This window comes from Brassica rapa, chromosome A06 (assembly GCF_000309985.2).
Source record: "Brassica rapa cultivar Chiifu-401-42 chromosome A06, CAAS_Brap_v3.01, whole genome shotgun sequence".
Lineage (NCBI taxonomy): Eukaryota > Viridiplantae > Streptophyta > Magnoliopsida > Brassicales > Brassicaceae > Brassica > Brassica rapa.
The window spans coordinates 3,128,740-3,143,205 of record NC_024800.2 but is presented as its reverse complement, the minus strand read 5'-3'; the positions used below and the strand labels follow the sequence as shown (position 1 = coordinate 3,143,205).

At 38.4% G+C, this 14,466-nt stretch overlaps 1 protein-coding gene across 6 annotated transcripts; it reads left to right on the top strand.

Moving 5' to 3' along the window:
• Nucleotides 1-31: 31 nt before the first annotated feature.
• On the top strand, nt 32-13,384 carry LOC103871550 (helicase protein MOM1). Of its 6 annotated transcripts, none has more exons than XM_033272733.1 (17): nt 32-544; nt 617-797; nt 1,454-4,046; nt 4,398-6,211; nt 6,350-6,428; nt 6,533-6,772; nt 7,166-7,339; nt 7,599-8,478; nt 8,560-8,792; nt 9,242-9,346; nt 9,620-10,993; nt 11,098-11,253; nt 11,395-11,550; nt 11,636-11,954; nt 12,037-12,248; nt 12,321-12,534; nt 12,602-13,384. In XM_033272733.1, the coding sequence occupies exons 4-17, from the start codon at nt 4,404-4,406 to the stop codon at nt 13,183-13,185; spliced, it is 6,534 nt and encodes a 2,177-aa protein (XP_033128624.1). In that variant the 5' UTR covers nt 32-544; nt 617-797; nt 1,454-4,046; nt 4,398-4,403; the 3' UTR covers nt 13,186-13,384. The 6 variants fall into 6 exon arrangements, with proteins under 6 accessions (XP_033128624.1, XP_033128623.1, XP_033128621.1 ...); XM_033272732.1 differs by having other exon boundaries at nt 617-909; XM_033272730.1 differs by having other exon boundaries at nt 617-909; nt 1,000-4,046.
• The last annotated feature ends 1,082 nt before the right edge of the window (nt 13,385-14,466 follow it).

Here is a 14,466-nt window from a genome sequence, read left to right as displayed (position 1 = left end):
CTACAGTGATGATCCGGGTTCAGTGCAGTGAACTTCTAAGAGGGAGATTCATTGCTTTTGTTTATTTTAATATTTTTTTTTTTTCGAAAACTGTGTGAACTCCCCATGGAGTTCACTAATGCAGATGCTCTAATCTTTATATATAAAGAAGGCTTTGCTTCTCTCCTAGAGGGTCCAGCTCGGATGCCACGTCACTAATTCAGCTTTTGACAACACAACACGTGTCCCGAGTATAAAACTCTCCGTTTCATTTATTTTGTTCAACGAGATATTTGGGCTTTTGTTGAAGTTTGGCTGTGTCTTAGCTTCTTAAGCCCAGACCATAAGAGAAACACTGCTTTTTTTTTTTTTTTTATCTTTGCCTCTCCTGATCTCACGACTAGACGATTAAGGTTTTGAGATTGCTCTTTCATCTTCTTCTTCATGATACCAAATGATATCAGTTACAGAATAATCCATTTAAAACCCTCCATCAATCCATCACCCACAATCTCTAATCAATGCGAGTCTTAATCTTCCAAGGCGTTGGAGAGGCTATAAAAAGGTGAGCTTTCCTACTTTGAGAATTATCCTTCGATTCGTTCTAAACTAACCAATGAACTGGATAACGTTTCAGTCTTCCTCTCCGATTTGCAAACAGGCTGCTCCTCCTCCACCATTTAGGTACGGTTGCTGCGTTTCTAGAGGCCAGGAACATCCGCTGTGGTGATGCCTTCAAGCTCCACCACTTCGTTCATTGCTCACTAATACAACACTGAAAATTATACTGGTCACAACCGATTTGAATTCAGAGAAATGTAAGCAGCTACGATGAAGAAGAAGGGTACGGTTCTTAAAGTTTTTTTCTAAAAACTGCAGCATATTCTCAAGAACAGGGTTTGGTTGCTGACGATGAACAAGAAAGTCCCGGTAAGAGTTGTTCAACAATTGTAAACTAATGATCTCTTATGTAATTTGACTATTTAGTGGTGGATATTGATTGGATTTTGAAGTAAGCAGGAAGCAACATAGATTCTGGTTAAGCGATTGGGTCTGTTGAAAGCAGAGAAGAAGCTATTGTAGAAACAGAGGAAATAAGAAAATCCAAAAGCTAAAGCCATGAAGATTATGGCTTAAATGGAATCTTATTCAAATAACAGTGTTTGTGGCATAGGAAAAGTTGTTGACATGAGCTCTTTCGGAAATAAGGCCACACTGATTCTGGAGTTGTTGCATCCATAATCTGGAGTAGAAACCCTTCTCAGAATGTAAGAACATCGATAAAGCATTGATTCTTGCTCTACTGAAATCAGCTGATGCATCGATTGCCTTTTGCTCAATTGTTAATCCTGGAGAGATATTGAAGAATGTAGAATTAGTTGTAGTTGTTTGATTGCCACTGAAAAGAGTAGAAGTTTGTATTGGAATAAAGTTCAAGAAGTAAGGAAGAGTTGTGCTGTTGGATGAGTTTCAGAAGGCAATGATGGTCATGGAAGGGTCTGTTGTGGCTTGCAAGTGCCTGGGGAAGTGATGAGATTGTCAAAATGGTAAAGTACTAAACGAGTCTGATCTGTGATGACTTTCTGTTAACACCTTCCAAGGCTGTTTGTATTGGAGTTGGGTTGCAGGATGTGGATACTTTATTTTTCTATATAATACATTATGGAGTAGAAACCCTTCCAAGAATGTAAGAACACCCATAAAACATTGAAGCTTTCTCTTTCTTTTTTTTGTGAACACCTATTGAAGCTTTCTCTATATATTATGTTCTCCACTCTCCCTCTGCACTGTCAACGTCTGTACCAAATTTTTTATCTGTTGCTAATGGTATTAAAAAAGTAGAACCTAAACCGACCAGGGTTAACTGGAATTGGTATAACATATATGTTCTAGCCTAACGTGAATTGGTATAATCTGATGGTTTTCTTTAGGTTTCATCATTAAGCTTCCTAATATAACACATACAGTAAAAGTAAAAATAAATATGAAAAAGAAATTACAGACCGAATATGTTATAATGTTAATCGAACATAGCTATCAAAAGAAAATAAAAACGTATAAGATATAGTTGACTATATTGGGTAAAAAAACATAGTAATGGCATTCTCCAACTGATACAGTTCCTTTGCATTTCCAATATTAGATTATCCCCATAGACATGATTTGTTTGATGTTTTAGTACCAAGACCTGCAAATTGTAATGGGTCTTTCTTTGTTATGACCAGGATTGAAGAAAATCACCTGTGTGACCAAAGCTATCATCAATGGCTTTCTGTGTCAATATCCTACTATTTTTTATCAAGGTTTTTTTATAAAATTAATGTTAGAAGATTTGAAAATTTTGGTATGACTATAAATAGAAATCACGTTCTTTCTAGGTGATCACCCGATTCGGAAAACATGAAAGTTAAAAGAATAAAAAGTGTTTTCTTCTTTTTTGACTTTTGTCTAGAGAGTTTGGTTGTGTGTTCTTAAAATAATCATTTTTAAAATGAATAAAATACATCACTTTATCATATAATTTATACTAGATTCTAAAACGCTAAGATTAGAATCCTAACACTCGCCTTGCACAATAGAAAATTTCTATAGATTGTAATTGCTGTCTTAATTTTTTATTATTTTATGGCCCACTTGCTAATTCAATGCAAAAAATAATTTATATTAGCTAATATTCTTGCTATAACAAATTATAAAAAAAAAACTAAAATAACCTCTATAAATAAATACTACTTGCATGTACAAATCATATAAATCAGAGGCCACGGCAATAGTCCAACTACAAAGCTCATGTTATTTCCACGAATGCATACACATAACAAAAATTACATTCCATTATTATAAAAGTATAGCCAACTACAAAAGCTCAAAGACAATTCAAAGCACATGATCTTCATTCTTAACCATCCATCCAGTGATTTGAACTGGATACAAACAAATCAACTACAACAACGTCAATTGCCATCTTAACAATCATATATCTTTTTTTGTAAAATTTTTTTTAACATATATGATAAATTATATTTCAAATGACGACATGCTCATGTTACCTCCTCTTAATTATCACGTTTATATATGTAAAACAGCGTTCCTGCGTAAACAAAATTGATAACTATCAGATTAGATTCCTTCACCTCATGTTACCTCCTGTTAATTTTTGTAAATATCTAATATTACATAAATAATTATATAATTAATTATATATTTTAACTAAAATAAAATTCTCACAAAAACCTACTGTAAAACTAAATTTAGTAAAAAAAGTATAACATAATCCAGTAATATATATTAAATTAAATTAAATAAAAATATATGAATCTATTTACAAGTTTGTTTCTTTTCTACAATCAAAAATGAAAAAATAATCTCACTCATTTGTTTTGGTCATGCAACCCTGGAAAATCACAAGAAATGATGTAAAGCCACATCAGAAGAAAATCATTTAAACCTCTTAACAAAAGAATATTATCATACTTAATAAAATAATAAGAAGTATTTATTTTTGAAAAAATCAAAGCCAGTTTGGTTTATTTAGAAAATTATCTTCTAAAAAATAATAGGTAGTATTTATTTTATAAAAGAATAACCAATTATTCAGATAGTATGGTTTATTTAGTCTTCAAATCTAATATCATATAAAATTATGTATATTTTAAAATAATAACAGTAATATTAAATATTTACTCTGATTACTTAAATTATTTATTGATCCGCTTTCCGCCCGTAGGGCGGGCCTACCCTAGTACTGTATAATCGCTAAGAATATTTAATCGTTAATTACATATGAACCTCGGAACAAAACGACATATAAATGCTTTCACGAATCACAAAGCCTTAAAGCGAGAGACAAAGAAAAGACTGTCCGTTGCCGCTTTGCGTGAATATCTGCCGCTAATCGCACAAACCCCAAACGCGCGTGAAGGCTGCATAAGCTCGAAGAGGCGAGATTCATCGACGATTCCGCACCGGAGATCTCAGATTCGCGTCGGAATTGGAGACCTCAGAAAAGTCCGTAGAGCGATCGATTCTGCTCATTCCTCCTCTCTCTCTCTCTCTCGTCCGTGAAGGTACGGTTCGTTCCTTTTGGTTCTAGGGTTTCGTTTTTCGTCTCGAGCGAACGATTTAGGGATTTATAGAGACTCGCGTCTACTTTGTGGAGTGATTCTTAGGCGTCTGTTAGATTGTAACAAATTGATCTTAGTGTCAGGTCTTTGCCTCGTTTCTATTGACCGAATATAAGAAATCGTTTCTTAACGGCTCTTAAACACGGTTTCTTATATTCCGCTAAGAACTTCACCCCAAGAACCCTCGTTAATCATGCTCTAAGCATCTGTTAGATTATAACAAATTGATCTTAGTGTCAGGCGTTTATCTGATTATATAGTATTTGCCTCTGTTTCTGTTACGTGTGATTTCAGAGGAAGATGAAGAAAGATGAGAAGAAGAAGGTTTCAACGGGAAGGACCATTTGCACCAGATCTTCAGCGGTAGCTTCTGCGTCTACACTACTAGAAACCACTCCTTTGAGGAGGTCAACCCGGGGAACACCGTCTACGTCTACTAAGCCAATAACTCCAGCTTCTAGTATCAGAAGGTCTGGGAGACTCGCTTCCTCACCTGCTTCAGTTACTAAAATTTCTGGTAGAATTGAGAAGAAGCCCGCAGCAAGTCCCTTGGGAAGGTCTAGTAAGGGAAAGACTGTACCTTCGGAGAAGAATCCAAAAGGGTCATCGGAGAAGCCTGATAGGAATGCAAACGCTTCGTCGTTGGGTGTTGAGGAGAGTAATGGCAAGAAGATAGACAGAGTAGAAGAGTCGACAGATGAGATCAAGAAACGGAAGGATGAAATGACAGCTCGAAGTCTCAGGGCCTTGTGTAGAGGGCATCTCAAGACGGGATCTAATGCTTCTTCGAATGATGAGGAACTAGTAGTGGTTGGTTGTTCTCGCCGAGTACCTGCGGAGAATGATGATGCTAGAGACGATAACAGTCCACCACATGCGAATTCAGGATCAAAAGGACTGCCGGTTGGAGATTTTAGTTTAGAGAAGGGACCTGATTTTCCTATGGAACTAACTAGGGATACAGAAAAGACCGTGGTTGATTCATCCCCCATGGTTGAAACTGGGGATGACAGTGTTATAGGTTCACCATCTGAGGATCCTGAACCACAAAAGCTTCGTGACAGTGAAACTAGCTTGGAAACCGGCATAGACTTGGCTCTGAAAAGAAAAAGAGACACTGCGGAAAATGATGATGCTAGAGACGTCAACAGGCCACCACATGCGAATTCAGGATCAAAAGGGTTGCCGGTTGGAGAAACGGGTTTAGAGAAAGGCTCTGATTTTCCTGTGGAAGTAACTAGGGATATAGAGAAGACAGTGGTTGATTCATCCCCCATGGTTGAAAGTGAAGATGGCAGTGTTATAGGCTCGCCATCTGAGGATCCAGTACCACAAAAGCTTCGTGACAGTGAAACTAGATTGGAAATCGACATAGACTTGGCTCTGAAAAGAAAAAGAGATACTGTGGAAAATGATGATGCTAGAGACGGCAACAGTCCACCACTTGCGAATTCAGGATCAAAAGGGTTGCCGGTTGGAGAAACGGGTTTAGAGAAAGGCTCTGATTTTCCTGTGGAAGTAACTAGGGATATAGAGAAGACAGTGGTTGATTCATCCCCCATGGTTGAAAGTGAAGATGGCAGTGTTATAGGTTCACCATCTGAGAATCCAGAACCACAAAAGCTTCGTGACAGTGAAACTAGCTTGGAAACCGACAAAGACTTGGCTCTGAAAAGAAAAAGAGACACTGCAGAAAATGATGATGCTAGAGACGGTAATAGTCCACCACATGCGAATTCAGGATCAAAAGGGTTGCCGGTTGGAGAAACTGGTTTAGAGAAAGGCTCTGATTTTCCTGTGGAAGTAACTAGGGATATAGAGAAGACAGTGGTTGATTCATCCCCCGTGGTTGAAACTGAGGATGGCAGTGTTATAGGTTCACCATCTGAGAATCCAGAACAACAAAAGCTTCGTGACAGTGAAACTAGCTTGGAAACCGATATAGACTTGGCTCTGAAAAGAAAAAGAGACACTTCAGAAATTGTGATGGATGCATGTACAAATGCAGATGACCGCATTATGAGTACTGATGGGGTTATTCCTTTTCCACCCGTGTGCACAAATATTAATCAACCCGAAAGGTGCGGCACATGTCAAAAACGGCAAAAGTAAGAATTTTCGACTGTTGTCTGTCGTTTTGAAACCATTTGCCAATTTCAACCGATGAGTTTGATTTGATATTTAGGATATGTATTATTTAAAATATATGTTCTGGACTGTAATTTTAGTTTTGCAAAAAATTGAAGGGTTAATGATAATTTTGAAGATCTCAGTGTTTGCTCCTGCATTGCTCAGCCAGTTCAAGGATCTGATCAGGTGGCACAGGTTGGTTTCTGATTGCTTACTTTGGACACACGTTAAAAGGTGGTCTGTCAAATTTGCTTATCCTTTACTTTTAAACTGCATATTTTTATTCTGCATTGCTTTAGGATATCAAGGAATGCGGACCCGCTACAAGCAAAGACTATGGGGAGAACAGGCAGAAGATGCAACAAGATAAATCATTTGATCCCAAATTGTTATCGATTTACACCGAGTATTGGGTTCCAGTGCAGCTATCAGATGTACAGGTGGAGCAATACTGTCGGACTCTCTTCTCCAATTCTTCATCTCTTTCTTCGATGTTGAAGAATGATCTTGTTGGAGAAACTCTCACTTCTGTAAGGAAAGTAAGTTTATTTGATAACAAATTTTATTCTTCAATGTGCTAGTACGTCAAGTCCCCACTTAACAATGGCAATAAGTGAAAAGAAAGAAATGTATATATAGATAAGGTGTTCACTGCAATGCTGCTAGAAAGTATCATGTGTCAGCTCCTAAGAGGTTGTCACATAGGTGTTATGCCTTACGGTTTTAATGTTTACTAGGGAAAAGGTTCTGGTCTATTTGCTTTATGATTTTCCGTAACACATTGAACTTGAAGTGCAAAAAAGAGAGGTTAGGGTCTGCTAAGATATCTGACTACTGTCTGTCAACATCACGTTTTCCTAAAGTCTCATTCTTCATGTTAATGTGTGGAGATATTAAATACCTCCTTCGTGTGTTTGCAATTTTGTTGGCAGACCTGTGACCACCCATATGTTGTGGATGTATCTTTGAAACAACTTCTCACCAAGAATCTGAAGTTGCATGAAATCCTGGATGTAGAAGTCAAAGCAAGCGGGAAACTTCCCCTACTTGGTGCAATGCTTACTCAGATAAAGGCAAAGGGTTTAAAAGCAGTTGTCTTCTACCAGGTGCGTTTCCATCACTTATGAATGAGGACAGTTCTCTGTTTGTCATAAATACTCACTTCAGTTTTAATATATATATACACACATATATTCTGGCCTTTCTTTGAACAATGGAAGTATGTTTTTGATCATGTGATCATGAGCTGTATATTAGACTATTAGTATGAGATATGCTAAACTGGGATGTTTCTTCTCCTCTCCTTTTCGTTGTCGATATATGTGCCTCATGAACGTCTGAATAGCTGTTTTTTTTTCTCAACAGGCAACACATAGCCCTGAGGGGCTTCTGCTTGGTAATATTCTCGAAGATTTTCTGATGCAAAAATTTGGTCAAAATTCCTATGAGCATGGGGTCTGCCTCTCGAAGAAGAACGCTATAAACAATTTCAACAAGGAGAGTGAGTGTTTTATTCTGCTGCTGGAAATACGTGCCTGTAGTCAAAGCATTAAACTCTTACGCGCTGAGTCTTTTATACTTTTTGGAAGCAGCCTGAATCCATCGCATGACGTTAAGCTCTTAGAGAAGATAAAGGTTGAGTCGTGTTCTGAAAGAACTAAGATATTCCGGTTGTACTCAGTGTTTACAGTTGAAGAAAAAGCCCTGATTCTGGCTAGGCAAAATAAGCCTCTAGAGAACCTAAACCGTCCTCTCACACATGCACTGCTCATGTGGGGGGCATCATATTTATTTGATAAGCTGGAACACTTCCATGGGAGTGGAACCCCAGGTTCAGGAGTTCCATTTGAACAGTCTATTAAGGATGCCGTGATTCAGGAATTCTCGTCCATACTTTCTTCCGATGTTGGAGAAGAAAATGAAGGCAAGCTGTGTCTACTTTTGGAGGCCAGGCATGCTCAGGGAAGTTACAGCACTGATGCTACTCTATTTGGTGAAGAACATGTCAAGTTATCAGATGAAAGTCCAAATATGTTTTGGTCAAAGCTGTTGAGTGGAAAGAACCCTATGTGGAAATACTGTTCGGATACTCCTCAAAGGAGTCGAAAAAGAGTACGGCATCTTCAGGGCTATGAGGAGACTACCAAAGTTGGCAATGGCGGAAACTTAAAGAAGAAAAAGAAGGCTTCAGATGATGTCACAGTAGATAACGCTGAAAGAAAAGCCTCTGGGAAGGATCACATGGGTAAGACAGTTCACTTCCTGCTCCTTTACCTCTAGTGTTCATTGAATGTTCCATTTACTTTACTTACTATCTTTCCTTCAGGGCATTTGGAGTCACCAGACGTTGCAACACTCAAGTCATCACGTGGATCTGCTTCTGGTACTTATGACTCGTTGACTGGAAATGATGCTACTGGCTTGTATTCTTTGGGCAGTCATATCTCTGGAGTCCCAGAGGATATGTTAGCTGGCATTGATTGGCGACAAATTCCGCATGAGTCACAGAGGAGTCTCTATGCTGTTTTAAAGCCGAAGATGGCAAAACTTTGTCCTTCAGTAAGTTGCTTTCTCCACCTGCGCGACTTAGTTTAGCTTTTGATATGCAGATTGTGTCTGGAATTGTTACCTCATTTCATGTTACAACCACATGGAAATTTTTAATGTTGAGCTAAGCTATATTGCTTCCGTCAAAGCCAATTTTATTTTATTTATATCTGGCTTCGTTTATAATGTTCTGGCATAGTACAGCCTTGGGTATTGTATGCCAAAAGTTTATTTGTTTTGTGTTAGTACTTAGTAGAGAAACTGATATTGACTGATGCTATTAGTTTTGTGTATGTAGTACCTGCATTAGAGTCTCATATCTTCATCTATTGGCTAATATGTTTTTTCACTGCCGTGCCCATACTGAATACTTCTGTGATTGTTTCTGTTGCGCGTCTTCAGAATTGTACAAAAAGTATACCTGCCATGTTTAATTGACTGATTTATCATTTTGTTTTCAGGAAGATTCGGCAAGCATAGCTGAAAAGTTTCTTGAATATATTATTGAACACCACCGTGTTTGCACAGAGCCAGCCACCATATTGCAGGCTTTCCAGATAGCCTTGGTATGACAGCATTCACTTCGATAGTTTATGCATTGTTTCCTTGATCCTCTACCTTTTTTGAATAAAATCATTATGTGCATCCCCGCCTTTGTGGGAATGCATTACAAGTTCCAATCATAGTATATAAATTTACATTAATTTCTAGTTATGCTAGCTAGTAGCTACTAATATCTAATATAATTAATGCTTTATACTCCACAATGTAAAGCCTTAGATTACTGCATAATTTGTGATTAGATCAAATACTGATAAGTTTTTGTGATGCACTTTCAGAGTTGGATTGCAGCCTCGCTCGTAAAGCAAACGTGTAACCGCGAAGAATCTTTGGTACGCGCAAAATCGGAATTAGGTTTCAGTTGCTCTGAAGAAGAGGTAGATTATATATATTCTCTTTTGTGCTGCATGAAGAGTATATTCCTGGGGCGCACACAAAGTTTGCAGTTGGATTGCTTGGGTACTAATTCTAAGCTAGCGAAGGTGAATGAAAGTCTCTCAGGGGATATAGTGCGTCAGGAACGGAGTAACACAAAATCGATGCGTAGCTCAGTAACAAAAGATGTCGAAAAGACTATTAGCGACATCAAAAATAAATGCAGTAAGAAACTGCAGGAGCTTGTACAAATCCACGAGGAAAAAAAGGTGGATCTGATGAATAGGAGTGCTGACAAGGAGCAGGAACTTCAAAATGGGAAAAAGCTGGAAGTATTATATATTCGTGTCACTTGTTCAGGGTTAAGTTCGCAGAGCTTACTAGATAATCTTCAACGGGTGGAAGATGATTTTGAAAGAAAGAATGATGATCTCAAAATAGAGATGAATGACTGCCTCAAAAAACTAGAGGGAATGCACGAGGCTGAAAAGAAGAAGTTGGCTGAGGATGAAGCCTACTGGATTAGTCGGATAGAGAACTGGGCACAGGCACAAGCTGAATTAATAGATTGCGCTCCCATTCAAAGTGGAAACAACAAGCATCTTAGTGGATTACGCTCATCGAACACTTCCAAAAATACTCCTGATGTACAAACTTGCAATGATGCCAGCGGTGAAGCTACTTATGCTGATACAAGTTCCATGGTTGCCAAGAAAAACCAATTGCCAGAAGCAGAAAGCACATTAAGAACCATGTCAGGTGGCAGCACTCAACAAGTTCATGATATTGTGGCTTCAAGAAATGACAAGGCGTTGGATATCTCGCCCTTGTCTCATGAACAGCCTACGGACAATGTGGCTACAAAGAGCCAGCCCAATGAGCTCGCTTCTCTTAGTGCGCCTGAGATTTTGATTCCAGCTGGCTGTCAAGAGGAATCTGGGGTCTTGAACGTGCAGTCGTCAGACTATCCGAATTGCGTCAGAGTTACATCAGCGACACCAAATGAAGATGTACCCTCAAGGGTGGCAGAGATATCCCAGTCTGTTGCAAATCTTGCAAAGTCTGCCTCTCTTGAGTCTTGGTTGAATAGAGAGGAGGCTTTGGTTTCAATAGAAAATGATAAAACTATTCGTTCGGGCTCTGATACTGATAACATTTTTGACCACCAGTATGAGGAAGCTTGTTCTCTTTACAAGGAGATTCCTGACGAGTTGGTGTCGCGTATACCTCACCCTGCGCCTGTGCTAAAGACTAGGGATTCTGCTGAATCTCATCAGGTTTGTTCATTTAATCTTTATAGTGCCCATTCTTCTTTTCCTGCAATAACAGTGGGTGCCGATCAGATACCTTTTTTGCTTGTTAAATTGATTTTTCTGGACAGGGTGATGACGAGATATGTCCTGTGCCTTCTTCACCGACTGGACAGCAACCTGACCCAGCAGAAAAAAATCAGGGCAAGAATGTTGAAGCATCAATCGAGTCTCAGCTAGCTGTTTCAGAATCAGTAGAGACTGGCGGTTTTGCTGCATTCGAGCAGGTCCCTATTGTAGACTTTATCTTTTGCGGTTTCAATGTTATCGATCTTTGTAATGTTCAATCTAAATTTCCTATAAAAAGAGCAGGGAAGTGTGGTTATTGATTTGGTCTCATTTTTGTCTTAAATTGACTCTCTGGACAGGGTGATCAAGTTGCATGTCCGTTGCCATCTTCACCGACGGGAAACCAGCCTGACTCAGGCGCAAACGTTGAGAGCCAAAATATCAGCACTTCAGAAGAGCCACACAATGCTGGTCCAGGTGTAGTAGAGACTGGTGTCACCGCAGTATCAGACCAGGTACTTATTATCGCAACTTAAGATGTTCTCTTTTGCTGTCAGAAACTATTACAACTTTGACATTCTCGTTCTTGATTTGCTGCAGGAAATAATGGGTGCTCAGGATCTATGCTCTCTGCCAACTCCACTGATTGGAACTCAGGCTGACCTAGCAACTAACACTGAGGGCCAAAATATTATAACAGTGGCTCAGCTTCATACAGCTGGATCAGATGCCGTAGAAACTAGTCGGGATGCATCTCCATTACCAGTTTCTTCGCCTGGAAATCAATCTGAGGCAGCAGTTAGCACTGAGGGCTTAAATAACAACACAACAATGGCTGCGCCTCGCACAACTGGATCAGATGCATGTGTAATGGGAGTAGCAGTACCTGATGCCCAAGTAGAACAATCAACCTTTGCAAGTGAGTAACTGCTCTTTTGCATTTAAGTATAACGTATGCGTTTGCCAAAAAAACTGACAATCTGAGAATGTCCTTTGCGCAGATAACGTTGAACCCCTTGTCCATGAAGTTGTTACGGAGCCTTCAGCAGGTGTAACAGCTCCTGTTCCATCACATCTTAACAGTGGTACGGGGCAGAATGCCACTCCACCTGTTCCTCAAATACCTTTCCCTGTGTTCAGTGACCCATTTCAGCATGAACTGGAGAGGCTGCGGAGAGAATCAGAGAACACAAAGAAGACTTATGAAGAAAAGGTTAGTTGCTCTCCTCTAGTTTTGGTTCCTTTTATCTCAATGTTCACTGACTCGTAAAATATTTGTGAGCAGAGATCAGTTTTAAAAGCTGAATTCGACAGGAAGATGGCTGAACTGCAAGCTGAGTATCAAAGAAAGTTTCATGAGGTAGAAGCTGAGCATACAGCGAAAGCGACAAAGCTACAGACGAGCAAGAATTTTGTTATAATGAACAAGCTGTTGACGAATGCGTTCTTGTCTAAATGTGCGAGCAGAATGGAATCTCATCCGTCCGCAGCTCCAAGGGGTAAGTGTTCGCATATTGGTTTTTAGATATAAAGCTATGAAGTCATAGTAACACTTTCTTTCCCCAGGTAGAATTCAGCAGCTAGCACAGAGAGCAGTACAAATGAGCGCACTGAGGAATTATTATACAGCTTCGGCTCCTGCTCCTCTGCAGCCTCATGCATCTTCAGTTTCTCGCTCACCATACCTTCCTCCGAGTTCCACGCACTGCCCAATGCCTCAGCCAAGACAGCCTCTCATCTCTAACCCAGCTCCATCTTTTTCAGCTTCTCCTGCAAGTGCAACTAATGTAGCTGTCAATGGAAGACTAGTTTCTCCTGTACTGCCTTTAAACTCATATAGGTCATCATCCTCTTCAGTTCCCATCCCCATGACAACTACTCCAACCTCATCAGCTGTTCATCAAGCTTTAACATATTCCTCTTCAGTTCCCATCCCCATGACAACTACTACAACCTCATCAGTTGTTCCTGAAGCTTTAACATATTCCTCTTCAGTTCCCATCCCCACTACTCCAACCTCGTCAGTTGTTCCTCAAGCTTTAACGTATTCAAGTGCGTTAACTCAGCAGCAAGAACAGCAACAGCAACAGAACATGGGAAGTGGATCGCAGAGGAGCGGTGATGTGGTCTGTCTCTCTGATGATGAGTGATGTAATCTTGTGATGTTTAGCGTATAATAATGATTGATTTAGAGTTGTTTAACCTAATATTATATGTATAATTAGTAGGATTTCCTATAACTTAAACTTATGGAATCAAATTCAGTGAGGGACACGGTTCCCCACGGTTTTCTTGAAGTGCGACTGCGAGTTTTATTACATAAAAGAAATGGTTCGGGTCGGGAACAAATGATTTGTTAGTGATTTTGATTTAAAGAATTCAATTTCTGATTATTTTTTGAGATTAAACGAGAAATTATGACAGTCTTATAATATGGGTCATGGGATACATACGGACGGTGGGCTATATGAAACGTCACCAATGGCTCGTTGGTGACTCATTCTCAGCACTGAGGCTCGATAGCCCGAAGCCGTCCCCTGCGCCATATTAAATATATGCATCATAAATAAAAATATTGAAAATATCTTTTTGGATATGAACTCAATGGTTTAACTAACATGTTTAAAAAATAAATTTAGCAATCCAAGTTTATTAATAACGTTGGCAATACTAAACTTTAATTTTGCAATCAACTGACACTAAATAATATATTTCGCCCATGATAGGAAATGAATAAACTTATTAATTTAATATTTTAAATAATTTTTTTTCACTTAAATAGTTTAATTGCGTAACAATAGAATTAAACTTAACAATCGATATTTATTTTTAAAATTGACAATACTAAAATTAAAATTTGTTGTAAATTCACATCTGGAGACATATTTCATGTCTATGACAGTTGATGAGTAAATTTGTTGATTGCAAATATTTGAAGTAGTAAATGATTTTTTTCCCATTCAAGTGGTTTGACTGATTGACCTTATACTTAAATTTAACAATCTATATTTATTTTTAACATTGACAATACTACAATTTAGTCTTAAAAGGTAATTCACACTAAGAATTTTTATTTTTTTTGCCTATGATAGTTAAATACTAAACTTATTAACTGTAATATTTGAAATATTAGATAGATTTCTTCCCATTTAATTGATTTGACTGATTGGCCTTATAATTAAACTTGACTAATCCACATTTATTTTTAACGTTGACAATCCTAAAGTCTAGATTTTTAAAGTTAATTCACATTATTAATTTATTTTATTTCTATCACAGATGAAGAATAAACATGTTAATTAGCTTGACCAATTGAAAAAAAGGACTTTTTTCCGAGATTCTGGTCAAACCTCGTAAATCCTAGACGACTTACATTTCAGTCGTCTCGTGGACGACTGAATTATAAGTCGTCTGTATATAATTAAATCTTG